The 23,367-nt window shown below is 46.4% G+C and overlaps 1 protein-coding gene across 1 annotated transcript in view; it reads left to right on the forward strand.

The window, feature by feature from the left end:
• CYP39A1 (cytochrome P450 family 39 subfamily A member 1) overlaps window positions 1-23,367 on the forward strand; it is a 56,298-nt gene that overhangs the window by 29,772 nt on the left and 3,159 nt on the right. Inside the window, exons 7-12 of the mRNA XM_083178677.1 lie at window positions 449-539; window positions 7,340-7,473; window positions 8,394-8,489; window positions 11,953-12,041; window positions 14,714-14,801; window positions 21,141-21,231. Coding sequence (XP_083034803.1) covers window positions 449-539; window positions 7,340-7,473; window positions 8,394-8,489; window positions 11,953-12,041; window positions 14,714-14,801; window positions 21,141-21,212 — 570 coding nt within the window. The 3' untranslated portion in view covers window positions 21,213-21,231. The remainder of the gene's footprint in view (window positions 1-448; window positions 540-7,339; window positions 7,474-8,393; window positions 8,490-11,952; window positions 12,042-14,713; window positions 14,802-21,140; window positions 21,232-23,367) is intronic.

The following is a 23,367-nucleotide window of genomic DNA, read 5'->3' on the forward strand; positions in this document are numbered from 1 at the left end:
CAGGGTTTGCATGCTATACGTCACATGCAGAAGGAATGCATACGTTCCTGCCGCCTGGGAAGGTCCCGAGCAGCACACGGGGGGATCAGATGGTCATACACTGCTCCGAGTAGTCCTGTTCACTAGGGGACAGGTCTGAATCTGGACTGTTGTCCCAGAAGCCTAATAAGCTTCAGTACCAGGTTTTGGGGTTTTCTTTGGGAGTGAGGGAGGAAACCGGAGCACCTGGAGGAAACGGATATGGGGGAACATACAAACTCAACACAGTTGAGGTCCTGGTCAGGAATCGAACTCATGACCTTAATGTTACGAGGCCGCCATGCTAACCACTGTACCACCATGACAGGGAGAGATTCCATTAGCCGCCAGAACCTTGCAGGAAGATAATATTTGTGTAAATCTATATTTACAATGTCGCCGATGACTAAGATATCATTCTCTTTGCTAGATAACATTTTGGGCACTTGCGTTTATTATTTCGGAGCCTGGCGTTTACGAGGAGGCCATGAAGGAGATTACGTCTGTGCTGGGGACTGCAGGTAACTGGATTTTGGATATCCATCCTTTGACTATATGCCAGTTGTTTGCAGTATGTCGGAGTATACAGTACACTGCATGCAGAGGTGTGACAGCAGGATTTCCAGTTCTGCCTTCACAAACGCTGGGGTCACTTCCCTCCAGACCGTATGGTCTTCTCCCCTTTATATACTGATCAGCCAGAACATTAAATCCTCTCGCCTATTATCGTGTAGATCCACTCGTACCAAAAAAATCAGCTCTGGGGTCAAATGTAATAATAGGGTACAAGAATCAGAAAGTGAGAGATTTGGGGGAGAGTTTTCACAAACCCGGGCCCCAAGGCACCCCAACGGTCCATGTTTTAAGTATATCTATTCTTGACCACAGGTGACTTAATAAGTGCTTCTGTCAATTGGATTTCACCATCTGTGCTGAGACATGGACATACTTTAAACCAGGGCTGTTGGTGAGTCTTGGGGAACGTGTTCGGGAACCTCTTCTTTATTGGTTAATTTAAAATCTGGGGAATGGGAATCACATTCTCCACTTTAGATATAGATATAGTAAATGAGCTAATGAAAATCATGTCATATATATAGGGGTCAATGAGAGACATGTCATGCATATGGAGAAATGAACACTACATTTATATATTTAAAAGAACATTAGCGACAGGGGTATGGATCATTGGAGAGACACCACTAGGTCAACATGCCTGAAGGTCGACATTGGGTTATGTCAACAGGGTCATTAGGTCCATACAAGCATTAGGTCGACAGTCAAAAGGTCGACATGGGTTTTTTCACTTGTCGACGCAGTTGACATGTACACTAAAAGAGTGCACTGTGTCCACTCGCTATGCCTAGGGCATGGTGCCTCGCTACACTCGGTACACTATTTTATTCTCCCACCGCGCCCATTGCTGGACCTTTTGCTTGTGTCGGTTTTCTGCAACGGATCGACCAGTCATTGTTGATCTAGACATCGCCTATCTTCTATACCGTAACCGTTTGGCTATACTTTGATTTCTTTCCGGACTTTTTGTTCCCCCTCATTCAGATTATGATTAGCAGAAGTCTGAGATCGCCTTGCTTTGTTCGGTGGGATCTTGTCCATATCTTGTGATATTATATTCATAAAAATTCCCGGTTCTGGGCATATACTAAATGTATCATCTGTTCTTATTCCTGTACGTCTGATTTGGTGATGGCATTAATCCCAGTAATCCTATCGCCTTGTCGCCGTCGTCCAGGACGAGTAGAGTCTGTATGACTGGGCAGCGGCACTTCCCTTCCCGCCATTCATTGCATCTGCACATCTTTGCCTGTTGAGTATTTTATCACTGAGGATTAGTCTATTACATGTCCTGTCCCCTGTACTGAATACTGTGTATTACTGGCATTATCCTTCCCAACACGGTCTGAGTGCGTTGTGCCGCTGGTGGTCCTACACTACATCCTCACACGCAGAACCCACGCACAGGTCTGCCACATACAGATGGAGACACTCTCATCTCTCCTACCTGTGGCGGTTGTCCCGACAGATGAGGCGTGTTGCAGCGAGGCAAAGCCTGGCTAGTTTGGGGTATAGTGTATGTGCATGCCTGAGGTACGGTAATATAGTCAAAGGACCGCCTTTATCATTTTGTAACTACAGTATACTACGTAGTCAATCATTCTCTGCCCGCCACCGTGTTGTACAGTAATTATGCAAAAAGACGCTCGTTCAGACCCAGGGACTCAGTGGGGAAATGTACGCTGAGCTTAGCGCACTCTTACGGAGCTAAACTCGGCATACATTTCTCCACCGAGTCTGGGGCTGAAGGGGCATCTATATAGCATACTGTATGTACAACACGGTGGCGGGCTGAGACTATCGGCCACGAGGGAGCCCATCCTTATGAAGCTACAGTAAGCTCTGCATACTGTACACAGGTAACATGGAAGCATAAGGTGGTCAGTAAATGGCGATGGCGTTTCCCGTATCCATCCGCGGCACTGTACTGTAGTTTTCAGTATTGGAGCAATCGCCACCCAGCTGCGAAGCAGTGTAATTACATGCTGTCACCATAGCAATCCTTAGTGTACTCTGACCACTCTTCTAACTGTCATAATTTGGACTTTGTCAGAGTCGCTCAGAGCCTTACACAATTTTTTCCGGGTGCCAGATGACAGACAGACAGTCGGGATTCCAACAGTCATTACACCGACGTCGGAATCCCGACTGTTAAAACCCCGACACTTGGGATCCCGACGGCCACCAGCTATTCTCCCTCGCGGGGGTCCACGACCCCCACGAGGGAGAATAGAATAGGTGGCGAGCGTAGCCAGCCACTGTGCCCGCAGCTTGGCGACCACAGCGAGCCCGCAAGGGGCTTCGTCGCGCTTCCCGCAGTCGAGATTCCGATGTCGTGGTTAGTGACAGTCAGAATCCCAACTGTCCGTGTTATACCACACCCATTTTTTCCTGCTTCCAACACATCAACTTCAAGGTCTGACTGTTCACTTGCATCCCACTGTATCCCACCCTTTGACGGGACCATTGTAACAGATTATTGGTGTTATTCTTCACCTGTCCGTGGTTGGAATGTTATGGCAGATGGGTGCACATCTATGTACAAGTGTCTATTGTAATAATCAGTGTTCCTGATGATCCCGGGCATGTCCAGCCCCGCGTGATGAGGGAGTGTGGTCATGCTCCGAGGGCACGTGTCCAGCACCATATGATGAGGAAGTGAGGTCACACACACTCTATAGCACCATATGATGAGGAAGTGAGGTCACACACACTCTATAGCACCATATGATGAGGAAGTGAGGTCACACTTGTGTGCCCACCCTTACGGCCTCCCAGTGGGAGAACACACTGACTCAGGGGCACCGTCCTGTACTCCTACGCTGGCACGCTGGACCCTCACCCACTGTCAGAAGCTGCACAGTGTCCCCCACCCTCCTCTTTAGTCCTCCTCATACCCACACACCCCTATCACTACCCAGCTTCCTGCTCTCCTGAACCGTAACTTCCACCAATGGGGAGTCGCTGACGCTGTGTTGCCCGCATGCCCCTATCATGCCACATAGCCTGCCTACTGCTCTCATGCACCCTAACTCCCACCCAGTAGGAGGAGACACTGACTCAGGGCCACCGTCCTGTACTCCTGTGCTGCCACGCTGGAACCTCACCCACTGGCAGAAGCTGCACAGTGTCCCGCACCCTCCTCTTTAGTCCCCCGTATGCCGACACACCCCTATCACTATCCAGGTTCCTGCTCTCCTGAACCCTAACTTCCACCACTGGGGAGTCGCTGACGCTGTGTTGCCCACATACCCCTCTCATGCCTCATAGCCCAGCCTCCTGCTCTCATGCACCCTAACTCCCACCCAATAGGAGGAGACGCTGACTTAGGGCCACCGTCCTGTACTCCTGTGCCGCCACACTGGACCCTCACCCACTGGCAGAAGCTGCACAGTGTCCCCCACCCTCCTCTTTAGTCCCCCTTATGCCCACACACCCCTATCACTACCCAGCCTCCTGTTTTCCTGTGTCGTGACCTCCGCCAGTGGGGAGCCACTGACTCAAAAACACCCTACTATACTATTGCACACACACACACACACACACACACCTAAACTACACCCCCCCCCACACCCACAAATGTCACTGTACCCTCCACACTATCAATGTACATCTTACTCTGTAACCGCTTTTTAATTAAACAAAACAATACACACCCCCTTCCACATTATATGCTCTCTATTTAACACATTTCACCTATAACTCAAGTTGCAATACAGGCCATCTTTCATACAATTTTAACCATATTTCTCACAATACAAACGTTCACAAATTAAGGGGGCGCAGCCCCTTACGCCGGTGTGAAGAGCGCCCGTAGGGCACGATGAATCACCTAGTTATTATATATTTATGCTCTGTGTGTGCATTTCCACAGTCAGCCAGCTGATGGCAGTCATGCTTCACAGGATGCATGAGCACTGTTGTTACTGTACCTTTGTACACGGACTTAAGGTTATTTTGTGCATGTGGAATGTTAAACATGGCGCTGAAATTCCCATTTATCACCAAGGATTTGTGACCCAATTTTACAGTAGGAAAAATGTATCTATTTATGTACAGGACATTTGCACTATTTAACATGAGAAGTACAGTCTTCCAATATACGTGAGCCCATGTATCGGATGAGTGACACAGATCAACTAGAGGTAGGGGGGTCCTCGGAGCAACATAACAGTCCAGCTGCCAGGGTTCCTGTGAGCGATCCTCAAACGATCTGCTAAAAATGGCAGCATTGCTCACAGCGACTGTTCCTTCAGTATAAATAAATACAAATACAGCCCAGTCAATTATCTGAAGTCTGGTTAAATATTGCTGTGAGCGGCGCTGGCGTTATTAACGGATATCTTAAGGATGTCTCACACAGGGCCGGATTTGTGCCTAGGCCCGTGAGGCACCGGCCTCAGGGCGGCACCAATTAAGGGAAGCATGCAGGCTGACATTCTGTTAAATGGCAGAGCGGGTGGGCAGCGGCGAGTGACGAGCGCCGCCGCCCCAGACGTGAATTATCATATGTCGGCGGCAGCGCCGCTCGTCACCCGCCACTGCCCACCCACTCTGCCATGCACATTACATCACCGTTTAGTGGCTGGGTCCGACGGTCCCCCTGCGCGTCCGGAAATGGTTCAGGCTCATTGCTGCCGGCTCCCGCCCATTGGCTACTCAACACACACAGTCTATTGGCTGCTGTGTATCCAGCAGCTGAGCTGAGTGGCGCACAGATCCTCCCTGCGCTCAGTCAGTCACAGTGTGTGAGCCGGAGAGAGACTGACGGAGACACTGTGCTAATCACTGTACTAATAAGTGCATCCCTCCCTCCGGGTCCTCCATACAGTGAGCAGTCCAGAGTGCTTCAAAAAATATTAAGGTGGGCTACAGTTTTTAATGAAATATATAAATAACAATGTATATACATATATGACGACATCAAAATAGGGGGGGGGGGCACAAAAAATGTTGTGCCTATGGGCGGCCTGACCCCTAAATTCGCCCCTGGTCTCACAGCAACGGTGGCACTCAAAAGGTTTAATACAAAGGTTTGCTTGGCAATTTTCACACCTATTTTGACAAATTCCCTCGACACTCAAAGGCGTTAAGGATATCTATGATCGAGCCCAGGAGATTTAATTAGTACTTCAGTCAATTTGTTTGAACTATCGTTGCTTTGGTCTGGATATCCCTAAGACCTGGACTGTTATAATGATTTGAGGGCTGCATTTGGCAACCTCTGAACTAGAGCACTAAAAAACAAAATTAAAAAATACAAAAAAGGCGTAACAAGTACAGTATAAATCAGCATATAAAATATTAACGATAATGACAATGCAACGTATACAAATTCTAACATAAAAATTTAAAATAAAAAAATATGCAATATTATGTATACACATATCAACCATTCCACGGTGTACAGACACTGAGCCTGGTTCAGCATGGATCCCATTTGCTGTAGCCTGAGTAAGTAAGTCTACCCTTGCCTGGCTTGCGGGACCAGGGTAACTGCGCCTTACTGCCTCTCCTAGAAAATGGGGGAAACACCGGACACCCCCGCGAACACATTTGTCAGTGAGGCAGAGACGTTCACAGAGTGCACATGCCCAGGATGGGTTCTGCGCACATGCAGAACTGCACTGTCTGACATTATGCGGGTTGATTCATAGAAGCGATCCAACCTGAATTAGCCCCTCTGGGGTTGATTTATTAAGCTCGGTGAAGTGATAAAGTGTCTGGTTTTTATCACCGGCCAATCAGTTCCTACCTGTCATTTTTCAAACCAAGCTTGTAACTTCACAGTAAGGAGCTGATTGGCTGGTGATAAAACCCAGACACTTTATCTACCCCTCTGTTCTCAACTCCGTAGCTAGACTTATCTCCCTCTCCTGTCACTCCACATGTTCCACTCCCCTTCAGCCAACGGGATATAAACAGTTCATAACATACCTCCCAACAGTCCCGATTTTATCGGGACAGTCCCGATTGTCAGGGCCTGTCCCACCCGCGGGCGGCAGTGTCCCGCGGTGTGGGGGGGCTGTTGGGAGTCCCCCCTGTCAGCTGCTAAGCAGCGGGGAATAAACGCTGTGCACATGCGCACAGCGTCTATTCCCGCAGCCAGGGGGCTGGGGGCATGGCTAGAGGCTTACAGAGCCTCTGGGTCATGCCCCCATAGCGGCAAAATGGGGCGTGGCCTCGCGGAAGAGCCGCAAGTATAGTCCACGCCCCAAATTAGGCCATGCCCCTCCGGCGCGCAGCAGCAACGTCCCGCATCCTCAACTGACAAAGTTGGGAGGTATGCATAAATATACATCATACTTACGGTGCGCACACATCGGAGGACATTGTTGCCGATTCAGATGGGTCTGAACATCAAACTCAGAATATTGCCCGGCTGCCAGTGGCAGTGGCGGATTCAGGGGGAGGAGGCACCAAGGCATGTGAACCCCCTGTCATTTTGTTCCGGGGCACACAACATATTTCTATATATGAAAAGCCTCTTTAAGTGCTGTATACAAAGAGACGGCCTCTGGTTCTGCGACACCATAGACCTGACAGTGACTGACATTGTTTGGATGAACATATATATTGTGGGAAAACGAATATGTATTTCATATCTGCTTACTGGAGTCACTGAGGAATGAGTCTGCTGTCCAATGGACAGGCTGAATAGTTGTCCAGCCCATACCATGTCTGCCGACACGCTCTGCAGACGACGGGTTTAGTGTAATGTTTGTGTGTTCCTCTTTTTTACCAGATAAACATCCATTGCATATAACAGAAGCAGAGCTGAGAAGTCTTCCATTCAGTAAGTCTTGTATCCTGGAGGCCATACGGCTGAGGTCCCCAGGCGCCATCACCAGGAAAGTGGTTCATCCTTTACACCTCTATGTATGTATTTTAGGCTTGCCTTGTGCATTCCATCTTGTGTTTTTCAAACCATGATCGTGTCAACATTTTGAACCTTTCACCTTCCGACCTATTGCATGTCCACCATATGACTGTCTATCTAGACAGCTGTGTCCACATAAATCTATCCTCCATTCGACACAAGTCGTGTTATATATAACGAGTGAGCTCAGTGTGACTCTATAGCACTGAGCATTTTTGTGACTTTTTCCGTAAAACAGCGTCTTATTTGCAAACCGGAGCTATTAGGACGCACAAGCAACTTCTGCTGATTAAAATGATTTCCTGGAAAACCGTGTAATATCATTTTAATCAGCAGAAGCTGCTTGTGTGTCCTATCTGCTCTGTTTTGCAAATAAGACGCAATTTAATGAAAGAGTTGCAAAAAAGTAAACCCTGTGCTATGAGTTGCGCAGTAGCATGACACGAATAAAAGGGTTGTTTAACTAGATATAAGTGGACAAATCTGTATATTGGGAACCGAGCAGAGCAGCACATTGATTCCACTGCAGGGTAAGAGTTCATGGTGGCTGGTGTAGATTGGGAGAGCGATTTATGGCCCAAATATTCCTGGAATTAGGACAGTCAGAAAGAAACTGAAACAGGACAGGTGGCTGTGTTTATCCTGGATTGTTGGGGCCCTGTTTGTACTCTATGTGCATCATCATTCACTATTACATATTAACTAGAAAGCCCGCTCAAAGCAAATGCTTCGAAAGCTAGTCTGCTACCTCGTGATTGTCTCTGTGTTTATTCTTATGTGAGAAAGAGATGTTGTTTCACTCACTGCCAACAGATGGCAGTGTTTCGGAGACACTAGACATATACGTTATATAGATGATTTATTTATCAGATTGTTCTAATTGACTTGTGTTCCTTTGTCTTATCTCCTCTGAATGTAGAATTGTGAGATCCCTTCCGGGGACCTGTTGATGCTCTCTCCCTATTGGCTTCACCGGGATCCAAAGCGCTTTCCTGAACCGGAAAAGTTTAGGCCTGTGAGTTCCTATTGTGTCAGTATGTTTGCATACTTTGGGGAGATAGTTAACACATTGTTGCCCTCGTAACTTCACAAAAGTGCTGTAACCCATAGCAATCAAATTCTGTTATTTTTCTAATAAAGATCTAAAAATAATATCAAACTTCTGGTTGCTGCAGGATCCAGCACCAGTTTTTGCCTACCCGCTCTCTCCGCTAACTGTTGAGCATTGGAGCCATCCCTGCAATAAACAGAGCATTCCAGTCATTAGTATCAATTCTTATTTATATACCGTATGCTGGAGTGATTCCGCTTAGTGGTATTGTACAGGGGGATTCGGTTTGAAATACAGACAGTCAAAATCCCGACATGGTCAAAATACCGACATTTAAAATCCCGACAAGGTCAAAATAGCGGCATTTAAATTCCCGGCAAAGTCAAAATAGCGACATATGGAATGTAGACAGGTTAAAAAGTCGACATGACTTTCGGTCGACAGGTTGCGAGGTCGACATGGGTTTTTTCACTGTTTTTTTTTTTCGACACACACGACATGGACACAGTTGGAAGTCAACCGCAGCCCCTTGCATCGCTCGCTGCGCTCGGCACACTATTTTATTCTCCCACCACGCCCTAGTGGATGGCAGGGCATGAAATACCACCTGTCGGCACATGTCGGCTCAAAGAACTGTGAAGAAACCCATGTTGACCTCGCAACCTGTCGACCAACCGAAAGTTTTGACTTTTTCGCGTGTCTACACTCTATATGTCGGTATTTTGACCTTGTCGGGATTTTGACCATCGGTCAATGGTTGTCGGTATTTTGACCGTCGGGATTTTGACTGTATCCCGTACAAGGAGTGATATATACACACAAAGAGAGACGGATATGTCCTGGATCTAAGGCATACGCAATGACGATGCAGACAGAGCTGAGCGATTTTCTGCTACTGCACTTACTTCCAGTACAACCCTCAAAACTCTTACAACGCATGTGGTGTAATGTGTAAGCACCCAGGCGCAGTCGCGATCGAGACCTACTAGGGTGTACACACGGTTCGATGTAGTCTTTTTTTCTATTCAACTTTGCTTATATATAAGCAAAATCAAAATCAAACAGAAATCGAATACATTCAATTTCGATCCCGAATTGCGGCATTGAAATCAAATAGAAAAATATACAGATCTGTACTATACAGTCTAAATCAAATCTGTACACGGCGCCGTGCGATTCGATCCTGATTTGATCAGGATTGAATAGAGGGTAAATCTCACAGGTGCCGGACGGGGTCCCGACAGTCATTTACCCGACGTCGGGATCCCGACTGTTAAAACACAGACAGACGGGTTCCAGATGGTCACCGGCTATTCTCCCTCGTGGGGGTCCACGACCCCATAAAGGGAGAATAGAATAGGTGGCGAGCGTAGCGAGCCACCTTGCACTGCCCGCAAGGGGGTTTGTTGCGCTCGCCCATGCTGTCTGAGTCCGGCCAGTCAGGATCCCGACATCGGGCTAATGACTGTCGGGATCCCGACTGTCGGAACCCTATACCACACCCAATCTCCCTGTGCGTACATAGTCTATATTTCTAATAGATTTCGGGGCCGTGCATCGGTCAGAGGCTTAGGGGGAAATTTACTAAAGAAAATTTGTAAAAAATAGGTGTAAAAATAGGTGTATTTGTATCCAGAAATACACTTATTTTTGACATTTACTATCCCGAAAATACGGCAATTCGTATTTGTATTGATAGCACATCAATACGAATACGAATTGCCGTATTTTCGGGATAGTAAATGTCAAAAGTAAGTGTATTTCTGGATACAAATACACCTATTTTTACACCTATTTTTTTTACAAATTTCCTTTAGTAAATTTCCCCCTTAATTTCACACATTGAAGGTCGTATTCAGACACCTGCACTTCTCTGGGCCTGGAGCAAGTTTCAGTGGTGCAAACAAATGTGGCATCTAAAGGCGCACCAAGGGGTATCACAGTGTCCGGTCAGACGCTTGGCTGTACACCAGGGACGGGTTGACACTAGCATCAGCATAAAGATACACATGCCACTATGACAATAGATACTAAAGCAGAGGCAGCTGTGTGCGACACTAAATCAGTCCCCTGTTGTGTAATATAAACTATTGTAAAAGGTATAATTACAGAGCGGCAAATTATACAAGTGGTTCTTTCTTGGTGAGTTTGACCACAAAATTTAAAGCCGCACAAATATTAAAGTGCAAAAATGTTAAGTTACCGAAAATAGAAAAAGTTTCAATTTGGTAAACAAAGTTGCCTGTATGGGGCGATTACTGTACCCAGGTGACACGTTAATAGTCACGCCTATCCTGTACATCATGACTCTCCAGGCAGGGTCCACACTGACCTCCACTATACACACTCTGACACTCTGCTTCATCCCAAACGTGGCGCCACACCTAAAACGCGGCGAGTGTTTGGTCTAGAATGGGTCAGTAGCGTTATCTGTGACCGTCACATCTGGTGGTCAGTCATGTGATCAGGGGCGAGCCACCGTATCTGAGCAGTCCCGTATTTCTGTAGTTCACAGTAGCACACACAATGATTTAGCTTTGCAATATAAATAGATGCTTTAAATATTGCCCCCTTGCCACCCCTAACATCGATTTTATATTTAACCTTGTGGGCGATGGTGTAAAACAGTATAACACATTTTGACCTTCCAACAAAGCCCAGATGAAAAAGAGGAAAAGTTCTATTGGGCATTCCAAAAGTGCTCAAAACCCACAGCACCCAATCCGGTGCCAGCATTCATTTTCTAAACTGTATTAGATATGTGTCCATGTACATCCTATCATACATGCAATACAAATCACATTCTACTGTACATCGCCGGGTGAGTTTTTTTGGGCAACTTTTTCCATTAAATAGTGTCTATTATAATGATGGACGCACAAGCATCTTATGCTGATTAAAATGATATGCAGCATATATTCCGACATGGCGTAAAAAGTCACAAAAAAGACGCCAGGCAATACTGAGGAGCGCCATAATGCCAAAGGAGGCTAGGTGTACGTGGGCACATCTGTAGGTCCTATTGTGAATGATTGTTTCTATGGCGGCAGTACAGTCACAAGCATCGCCACGCTGTTAGTCGGATCCTAGAAATCCGTTGATCAGTTGATCGTAGACAGTATTATATAGCAAGACTTACGGAGCGCAGTTATTAATAGCGAGACGCACGTGTGTTCTGTACCACACACGCTACACGCCGCGACTGCGGTTCGGCCGTTATTGTTATATTCTCTCACAACATTGCTCTTTATTTCTCATTTAAACATTCTGTAGGAAACTGCCCCCGACCTGAAGGAATACAGCCAAGACCATTTTTAGCCCAGATCGGCTGCTTTCAGTAATGCCTTGTTTCATGTCTAGGGAAGGAAAAGTCTGATTTATTTACATAAGGCCTCATTGGAAAACAAATTATATTTTCTTCCCACAGGAACGTTGGAACCGAGCAAATATAGAGAAGAATGTTTTCCTAGATGGGTTTGTAGCCTTTGGCGGAGGGAAGTATCAGTGCCCTGGCAGGTCAGTGTCCCGTCCTGGCGGTGTTTATTCTCCGACACAAGGAGCGCTAGTCTTGTATAAAGTTTATGCAATCTGCTAATTGGGGTAAACAGTAAACCCTTTGCCGCACATGTACTGGCTTGCTGGGAATTGACGTTCGAGGAGAATTTCCGGAAAACAAACTTTTTTTTATTAATCGGTTAACCCGTCAAACACCTTCACCCACCCCCGCCAGCTGGGAAATAGTTAAACGCAAAAATGCTACTTTTCTGCACATGCAAAAAAAATAAAAGGACACAAAAACTTCCGTTCCCTAGGTGGTGCGCTGGTTTGTTCATCCTTTAGGAGATGTGCGTTAATCTAGTGCGTTCATTCGTCCGATGGGGATCAGTCCTATGAGTTTATTCAGAGAATGCTAACTTTTACTACAGGTCTAGGAAATGGATACAAGGTTATTGTCTGTCTGTATCTTATTGTTATTTTACCTCCTGGTATTTATTTTATAATTGCTTTTAGTCTCAGAATATGCGTACTGCTCGGTTAGTTAATTCGTTACATTTAACAGTCAGCCCCCTAAGGAGCGTTTGAAAAATGAAAAAGGAATTAATGTGAAAAAAATCTGTTGCTGTCTCCTGTGTTGGTCCTATAGTATTAACGGCCAATCATAGCCCTCAATGCTGTCCCAGGTTTCAGATGCTCCCTAAAAAATGCATCTTTTCGCAGCCAAACCTACCCAGTCGTCCTCAAGACCACTGTACTATTGCCACCACACACCTTTATCACTCTTGTTTTGTGTCAGATTATCCCTTTTCGGATTGCAAGCTCTCAGGGCCAGGGGTCTACTTCCTCTGGTACTGCCTACCCCTTCCTGTCCACCTGCTCACCCCAGTCCGGCACCTTCACCCTGGTTTTTATGGGGCACGATCAATTAGCCACAGTGTGTGGGTGAAACCACTGGGGTTACCGGCCAGAACTGTTCAATCACTAGTTAATTTCCCCACGTGGTGAACCCGAGGGGGCCTTTATTGCAGACTTTCCCTTGCAGCTCCTGAAGCTGTGAGGTAAACTCCTGCTAATTTGGCTGCCGAGTTTCCCGGCAGCCAAACACGGCCGAATCTGAAGCAACGCACGGATCAGTCTGATCCGTGCGATTCTTCTATGTGTAAAAAAAAAAAAACCTGGAAAATAAATAAATAAATAAAAACTGCGTGGGGGTGCCCTGGAGGTAGGGGGTCCCTTTATTGGGGGTCCTCATTCCCCCAGAGACCCGGCCAGGGCTGACCGGCCAGGGTTGTCATGCATTGGCCCGGGGGAACTTGTGTAAAAAGTTTCCCCAGTCTGTGGCATGACACTGCTGGCTTTCCGTACATAAATACGGTTCTGGGACGTAATTAAGATCGTATGGGTGCATTCGTACCCATTCAATCCCAGATTTCCCCCTATGGTGGAAATTTACTAAAATCGGAGTTCTATTTAACATGGGATGTTGCTATGGGCCAGCATCGCCTTCAATTGACTCCCTCCGCTTTGAATGAAGCCGTTCTGCAGGCGCAATCATTATGAGCGATCAGACGTCTGTCCATACATATTGCCCGAGTCTGACAGACAGGGAGCTCAGCCAATCAGTGCAGGGGAATGGCCCACACTGCCAGCAGCAGGATTTTTTTTTTAACTAGAGATGTGCAGGCTCTGATTTACTCTGATTTCAAAGCAGGATCTTATTGGCTATCCCAAATCACATGACAGTTTTTGACAGTTGATAGCCAATAAGATCCTGCTTTGAAATAAGATAAATCAGAGCCTGCACATCTCTATTTTTAACACAATGGGAGAATGCATAATGTCCCATTATTCACCCTCTTTCTGCTCTTATCCCTGTAGAGCTTGTGGGAACTGTGCAGGCCGTAGTGAGGTATGCTAGCCATTACATGCTGTATAGATTAGATTGTAGTCCTTACATGCTCACTGCCTGAGACCCCTTTATTCCCACATAGCATCCCCACGCTCCACCTCCGGTGCCAGCGCCGTCTTCTCAGGCTCCCACTGTCAGGGGACTCTATTTATATGAGGTATGAGGTGGTGAAGGATTAGGGGGCAGGACACGATTACAGGATGGAAAATGTTGGGAAAAAGATGCAAGCACTGGTTTACAATAATAGGGGGGGGGGGTGGCGACTGCTGTGTACTGTAGTAGTAGTCTTATTCCTCAAGGCTACTGGAAATAGCGGCCATCATGTTTTATGTGCTGTGGAAAAGTTATTTAGCAACTTGTGTTTTATACAGTATATATATTTCTGCAATGTACTTTGAGCTGTGGCAGTTTTTACTTTGCACTGTGATGGTTTTGAGCCCACAAAACTCTTCGCCCCGCCCCCAGTCCCTATCTGCTCCTACCTCTAATCTGTCTTCACAGCTCCCTAACCCCATATCCAGCAAGTTTGAAACAGATCAGTGTCCCTGCAAAAAATGCTTTCACTTTCTGTAATGACATCTTTTAGCACACAAAGAAGTAATTTGGTCCGTCTAGAGGCCTCTAGTGGTCACTCGCGTTCCTTCATCTCCTAAAGGTGAGGAGTAGTTAGCCTTTTATATATATATATATATATATATATATATATATATATATATATTCTGTAGATGTATTTGGATATGAATGGAACTCTAAGCTCGCTGTGTTTGCCTGCTTTCCTCAGGTGGTTCGCATTGATGGAAATCCACATGCTTGTTGTTTTGTTCCTCCACAAGTATAACTTCCAGCTGCTGGACCCCGTCCCTAAAGAGGTACAGTACTTGCTCAGTGTATTTATACAGAATCTGTGGAAATACTACTATAATTCTCAGGTACACCAGCTATGGGACACTACAGGAATATTATTGTCACTAGGACTCTGTATGAGTGAGGCAGAGGCTGAAGATGAGCCATCAGAGTGTATGTTTTGGCACCTCCCAGCCCTGTAATTTTTCTTACTTATAGTAGCGCCTCTAACACATTATGCCACAAAAAAACAGAATGCCCATTGCACATTATACCATACTGTAATGCCCGTTACACATTGTTCCACACACAGTAATTCCCATTGCACAAGCCACACACCGTAATTCTTAATTCGCTTTATGCCACACACTGTAATGCCTCCACTAGTGCTGTTTTCACACATAATGCCCCCTGAAGTCCCACTTACACATGTAATGCCACCATGTAGTGCCACTTACACATATAATGCCCCCCTATAGTGCCACTTACACATATAATGCCCCCCTATAGTGCCACTTACACAAATAATGTCCCCTTTCGTACCTTTTACACATATTACGCCCCATAAAGTGCCGCTTACCTACATGCTCGTTGCCAGGGGGTTACTTGCTCAATGCCAGGGGTTTTCCGCTTGTTGTCATGGGTAACATGCTTGTTGCCGGAGTGGGGGGGGGGGGTATTACATGCTCATTGCTAGAGGGTCCGTACTCGTTGCAAGGGGCTTTATGTGCTTGTTGCCAAGGGGGATTACGTGCTCGTTGCCAAGTGGGGTTACGTGCTCGTTGCCAGGAGGGTTTACGGACTCATTGCCAAGGGGTTTTACCTGCTAGTTGCCAGGTGCATTTATGTGCTTGATGCTAGGGGGGGTTACATGTTAGTTGCCAGGGGATTGCAAGGGGGTTTACGTGCTCGTTGCCAGGGGGTACATACTCGTTGTCGGGGGAGGGGGGGGTTTACATGAGAAGGAGTGGAGATAAAGTGGAAGGAGATAACACACCAGCCAATCAATTGTGTTTAAAAAATGACAGTTGGGAATTAATTGTCTGGTGCGTTATCTCCTTCCACTTTATCTCCACTTACCCCCCACTTTATCTCTTCACCAGGCTTAATACATCTGCCATATAGCCTGCAAACTGGTTAGTATTTATCTCTCTCCACTTTACCTCTTGCCAACTGTCATTTTTCAAACACAGCCTCTAAAATGACAGTTAGGGGCTGGGTGTTTAGTAGTTTAGCTCTTTTTTTCTGTAAGGTTTGATACATTTCTCCCTGTATGTATAGATAGATAGATAGATAGATAGATAGATAGATAGATAGATAGATAATTTTTGACTACAATACAGTGTGCATTGAACTTTTAGTGACAGTTTTTCAGATGTTTTCCCGTCAGCGTGGGCTTCTAATCCCCCTAATACACAATAGCCTGCTGCAAGTGAATGCAGTCCCTTAGTACAAAGTGTTATGCGGTACGCCAGGCATCTCATTAACTCAATCAGTCCAGTGTCACAGTGGAAAGTCCAGGTCACCCCTGCACATGCCAGTGCGATGTGATGTCTTGCATGCCTGTCATTGTTGTCGGGTGAATCAGAGATTGAAAGGGGAAAATGCGTGCTGATAGCCGTTTGTGCTGGACTCAGTCCACATCACTGAGAGAGTGGTGACCTTGAGAGGTATCGCTGAAGTTATTGTATCATATAACCTAGTGCCAACTGCACACAATACCTGCCCGCTGCAGCCCTCTCATCTTACAGACGTCCATAAAAGTGTGTGCGCGCCCTGTAAATGCTGTTCTGTGATGTCACGTGACCCGGGGACATAAAGTGGTTCCGGAGAGGTGGTACAACTCATTTCCCCTGCCGCATACACCCCCCATCCCATTAGACAGAGGGTTTACTGCCCACCTCCTCAACGAAGGGGCATAGTTACATAATAGAACACCTATTCAAATTCTGCCACATAGTATCATGGTCTTATTCTCATTATGTCACATGTAGTGCACCTAATTCATACTAAACCACATAGTAGTGTACCTTATGCACGTTACAACACAGTGTAGAGCACCTTATACCCCATTCACGTCGCTCCCAGTATTAGGACACTGGTCCATTCCAGGAGCGACCCTGGCATTTGCAGTCTGCATGCTCCCCATATGACCCAGCTTATTGCTGGGTTAGTGATGTCACACAGGGGTGGGGCGGAGCAATGCGCTTCGTTGAGGAGTGGGGAGGAGGCAGCACTTGGAGGTGACAGCGCAGCACCCTCCATAATTTGCACGGGACCCTGGGTCGCTCGACCCAGTTACTCATTAACTCCACACCGTGCCCCGGGATGATTCCGGAAGCAACCCTGGTAACTAGCAGGGTTGTAATGCCTGAGCATTGCTAACAGGATTTTGGCCCAGGACCCATTCACACCAGCGCTACACCTGGGTTGTTCCTGGGGCCAACCCGGGAAAAAAGCCTGGTGTGAATGGGGTAGAATTCATGTTACAACACACAGTGGTACCTTATATACATGTTATGACACACAGTAGTCTCTATTATACACAATGCCCACAGTAGTGCCCCTAAACACAATTCTTGTAGTCATCCACAATAGTAATGCTGCTTATACACGTAATGCCGACAGAAGTGCCCTCTATACACATAATGCCCACAGCAGTAGTGCCACTTATACACATAATGCCCACAGCAGTAGTGCCACTTATACACATAATGCCCACAGCAGTTGTGCCACTTATACACATAATGCCCACAGCAGTAGTGCCACTTATACACATAATACCCACAGCAGTAGTGCCACTTATACACATAATGCCCACAGCAGTAGTGTCACTAGTGTCTACCTTTGTCAATACAGCTGCTCAATGCCCATGTCCCTCCAGCATCTTCCTGTCCTGCATACCTCCTCTTCTCTGTGTCCCTCCACCCCCCCTCATCTTGTCTTCAGCATGCACATAGCCTGCTCCTCTTAATGGCTAAGCGGTAGTGACGGCATGACATCACATTCACCGTGCCAAAACAGGAAGCCACTGGGACCTGGGGAATGCCGTCCAGCAGACGCAGGGCCTAATTCTACATCACTTGGAATGGGGTGAATTCAGCACCGTTCCAATGTTTGGGGGTCTGCGCAAGCAGACGGGGGTAGTGACGACGCTGGACCATTGGAACGCCCAACGTTTTAGGAACGCAAGAGGCCCGATACCTGCTGGGGGCAGGAGGCTGACATCAGAGGACATCAACCACCCGCCCCGTCTTCATCCTAACGCTCGTAATAAAAGTTAGTTGAGACTGACTTTTATTCAGGAAGGCAGGAGAAATAATTTGATGGTCGGCGGCCAAATTCGGCCCCTATGTGTACATTAAAGACGTTTTACATAAACCCAAACCCCCGTTTTGCTAATAGCTGCATAGAAAATGGTAAATTCACCCATGAAGCTTTAAGAGCTGTGATCCCGCAGCTCACTACTGAAGTTCCTCAGATTCTTTCCTAAATGTGGGGGAAGAGAAATTCCCCTCACTCCATTGTAGACTTCTAGTAGGAAAATAAATCCTGTGTGTTCGGAAATGATCTCTGCGTGGCGGTGCCTGGTTAGGTTTCATATTGGCAGCCCAGGCAGAGGAGTCTCTCAGCTGCAGGACACAGTGCAGTCAGCGCTTGGCTGAATCGTACACATCCGCCCGCAGCGTAGCGAGGGGATTCGGGTGGCGTTTGTGTTCTGCGGGGCGGCGTTAACCTGCTTTCTAAGTTACAAATATATGCAGCCTAGAGATCAGGTCTGAATTACCCCCAAAGTTTGTGTACATTGAACCATCACAAAGCATAGGTGTCACTATCTTAGCCTCCCTCCAATAAATTATGTATTTCGGACTATTTTGGACTTCACAATTTTGGATATGAGAGACTTGGGGTATTCAATTAAATCCAAAATTCTTTCTGCCACAAAAAAAACGTTTTTTTTTTTCTGACAAAACAATTTAAGCAACAAGTTTTGGTACTTCTTTATCTTCTTTATCTTTGCAGCCACCGCTACGCCAGCCGCTACTTAACTGCTATGCATTATCGCCCCACTTCGCTCGCCACAACTTTACCAAAGGTAATAGGTGGTGACGTGGATGCAGGGTGGTGGCGTGGACCCAGGGTGGTGGTGCACAAAGATTCCTGACCTGATCCTCACCAAAAATAACCCTCAGTGTTCGCCGCCCTCTCGCCGTCACAGCTCGCTGCACAGTACGTAACTTCTGTAGCGTAAGCGGTGGCAGCAAAGATGAGGAAGTACCCAAGTTTTTAACCAGGCCCTTACATTAGTCCCCATTATTTCTGTTCAAACAAGTTCAATGATTATGAAAAAACACATAAACTAATGGAATCCTGCCCTCAACCTCTATATGCTGCTGAGGAGAACAGGGGAAAGCCTGAAACTTTTGACAAATTTACAATTAAATTAATTTTTCCTTTCCAATATGTGTTTCAATCAGTCCCACATGGAATAAAAATTGGTTTTATGTCAGCAGTTTACAAAGCGGAAATGAGAGACTCTCTGCCCCACGTTTCTGATGCGTGCAAACAGTACATTCCGCCATGGTCACATGACAGGAAAAGGCGGGACCTGTTAAAAGCACACAACATTTACACCATTTAAAATCTAAATATCCAGCAGTACAGTGAGCAATATAAATGAACTAGACGCCAATACTTTTTCACTGCTTGGGACTGATGCTTTTTTTTATGCTTTTACACTAGGTTTTGCATAATATATCCCAAAAGATAATTAAACTGAAAATCCATGATTTATATATACAACAAATAACACCACAGTATAAACAAGCGATAACAAAGCGCTAAGTAAACAGCAGTCCGCGGTTCCAGCATCGCGCATATTCCTTGGAGTCTGATTGTGTCCTTTTTTGCAAAACAGATGTGAAGCAAATGTCCACACATATGATGGTTCAAAATCTTTTGGCACCTATACACTAGCAGGCTAGTGGTTTTAGTTGAATGTAAATAAGATGGATCCAATATTCAGATTTCCCCTTCATCAGAATAGTGTCACTTTCTTATTACCACTTGTAGATTTTGTCCTAAATGCGGCAGATTGAACAACATAGGAATAATAAAGGGACTATGGCGGCTTTTTATTGCATATAAAATGTATTAAGATTTCTATAACTTCTATATTGTTATGCTTTGTGTGTTGTACTATATGTGTCTGTGGGAGACTAGAAGGAAGATTAAAGATTTTGTAGTTAGATGTATTAAGTGCTATGGTCTAAAATAAGTGCTGTGTTTTTAATTAGCAGCATGATCTCTCCCTGTTACACACTGGTGTCAGCCATTTTGTTGCCTGTTTTATACTGTGACAGCAATTGTGTTGGGTGTCACACTCTGGTGGCAGCCATTTTGTTGCCTGATACACGGGTGGCAGCCATTTTGTTGCCTGTTATACGCTGGTGGCAGCCGTTTTGTTGCCTGTTAAATGCTGGTGGCAGTCATTTTGTTTCCTGTTATACGCTGGTGGCAGCTAGGCTGGTGGCAGGCGTTTGTTGCCTGTTACACGCTGGTGGCAGCCATTTTGTTGCCTGTTGCACGCTGTTGGCAGCCATTTTGTTGCCTGTTATACGCTGGTGGCAGGCATTTTGTTGGCTCGACCAATACTCAAAGAAGGTTCTACGTCACTTAGGCCCTTATTCAGATTGAAGCGGTACGGCCCGCATGCGGCCGTACCGCCGATGTTTTCTCTCTGCACATGCGCAGAGGTCACTCTGCGCATGTGCAGGGGAAATCTCCGTTTAAAAAAATTAGACGCCGCAAAGGGGGCGTATAGGGGCGTGAGGGGCTTCAGTCCCTCATTTCCCTATGTATACGCCCCGCGTTTCATGGGCGTTCCCATGCAAACGCGGGGCGTACGCATGGTAATGAGGGCATGACGCCACTCATGGGGGCGGAAAGCTGACGTCGCCGGATGTCAGCTTTCAGCCCCCATACAAGCTACCACACGGACGATTGTCCGTGTGGTCTCAGCTTGCGGGAGCTGCCGCGGCGTGCGGCCCTGCCTTCGATGGTCGTCGACCATCGAATGCAGGGGGCAGCTCCCACCATGGTGGAGGCGTACGCCTCCACCATTTTCGTGCGGATCGCCAGCCGTCCGTGTACGGACGGCCGTGGCGATCCGTAGCGTGGGCGGGGATTCGTCTGGTGCGGTCGGAGCCGCATATGCGGCTCGACCGCACCAACCAGAATAAGGGCCTTAGACATGAGGCGACATCTGTACTATGTTTAGATAACGGGTATCATTTTTATTAAATTAAATTTTTAAAGTGGTCTTTGAATTTACAGTGAAGGGTTTTATGTGTAATGTATTACAGAGTAATCTGCACTTAGTGGGTACCCAGCAGCCTGACGGTCCTTGTCGTGTTCAATTTAAACAAAGGCAATGAAGAGAAATCTTCCAGATCAGTAAGTATTACCACAGTGTTTGTTATTGGGTATGATATTGATAGCCTAGCAACATATCTGCTTTGACTGGCGATGTACTCTGACCACTTTCAGGTTGGTTATATGATTGACGTGGACATGTATCACACCACATCTACAGCTGCCCATACATGGTGGGAAGTGGCTACTTGACCATTTACACAATGTGGTCACATGACAAGAAATGACCACATACACATTGTGGTCACATGACAGGAAATGACCACATATACATTGTGGTCACATGACAGGAAATGACCACATATACATTGTGGTCACATGACAGGAAATGGCTGCATATACAATGTGGTCACATGACAAGAAATGACCACATATACAATGTGGTCACATGACAGGAAATGACTGCATATATACAATGTGGTCACATGACAGGAAATTACCACATATACATTGTGGTCACATGACAGGAAATGACCACATATACAATGTGGTACGTTTGTCGGCGGATCCAGGATTGAATATCCCCCACAGACTCCATCACACACAGATGTGCAAGGGTCGCATATCAAATTAATCAGTGCGGTCTCCTGTCGCACAGAACCTGGCGCAATGAGAGGGGATTTTTGGCAAGGCAAAGGTATATGATAATGTATAAGGACACATTTTAAAACCAAGTAGTGTTTTAGGAGAGTAACATAGGGGGATATTCAATGTCCCGCCTGCGGAGTGCCGAAAAGGGGGCGTGGCTGCGAGAAACAGGCGGAAATCGTCGAGCTGCGGCCGCGAGCTCGACAATTCCCAGCCGTTCTCGGCAGAATGGGCCGGACTGCTTGTAAAGTCGGGCCCGTTCTCCCGAGATCCCTCTTCAATGCCGTCGGGGAAGACTGCATTGAATAGGGCCCCACCGCTATTTCCCCCGTTTGGAATAGCGGCGGGAGATTGAATAACCCCCATAATGTTGACGTGAAAAAGAGTGATTCTGAAACACAAGATGAGCAGAGTGACATCAGAAGAGAGGTAGAGAATGTCCCAGGCAGATAATTGGGGACAGTGTTGCGTCACATTTTGGGGTTTCTTAAATGAGCCCTGTTTCCGGAAGACTGACGTGATATTAGCCGACCAGGTTCCCCATATCTGATTCCTGTTATACTGGAATATCTGTGTGTTTGCTGTATGTCAACCTTTTATTTATGTATTACCAATTCTTTATATGGCGCACACATATTCCTTAGCGCTTACAGAAAATACACATTCATATCAGGCCTTGTTCCAGTAGAGCTTACACTCTATGGGACTAATTCAGCTTGGATCGCTAATCTGCATTTGAGTAGATATCCGCAGCTCAGACAGAAAGAAAACCCCCCCCTGCGTAAATTTGCAAGTGATTTCCGATCCATAAGCATTTTCGCAGTCATTCAATAATCGCTCGATTTGCTGATAAGTGAACCAAGCTTAATTAGGCCATAAATTCCCTACCACATGTACTAGAATATATGAGGGTTAACAGGGTCATGGTGGAAATCTAACACAGGACGTCAGTGCTGTGGGGGTAATTCAGGTTGGCTCGCGCGGCACATTTTGTTTGCTAATGGACAAAACCATGCTGCATTGCAGGTGGGGCAGATGTAACATGCAGAGAGAGTTAGATTTGGGTGAATTATTTTGTTTCTGTGCAGGGTAAATACTGGCTGCTTTATTTTTGCACTGCAATATAGATCTCAGTTTGAAGTACAAACCCCACTCAAATCTAATTCTCTCTCTCTGCACAAGTTACATCTGCCCCACCTGCAGTGCACATGGTTTTGTCCATTAGCAAACCAGATGTGCTGTGTGAGACAACCTGAATCACCCCATGTGAGGCAGTAATGCTACTACGCCATTCGTGGTCCCCTTCGCACCGTTCGTGCTGCACAACCCTTTGTGAACCACTTTGTCTCAGTGTTGTCCCTGTGTGGTATGTAGTGGGGAGTGGGCTCCGTACGGGGAGAAAGTCAGTAACCGACTTTCCATTCTGAAGCTCATCACTACATTTTCTATGGTCATTAGTGTTTCTTAGTGAGGAAAACACAACAGCAGCCTAAATCAGGGTCAGATGGGCCACATCGGAGAGTGCAAGGAGAGGAAACTGGCTAATTATGAGTTTCCTAATGACTGGCA

Source organism: Crinia signifera, chromosome 3 (genome assembly GCF_055691185.1).
Source record: "Crinia signifera chromosome 3, ASM5569118v1, whole genome shotgun sequence".
Taxonomy (NCBI): Eukaryota; Metazoa; Chordata; class Amphibia; order Anura; family Myobatrachidae; genus Crinia; species Crinia signifera.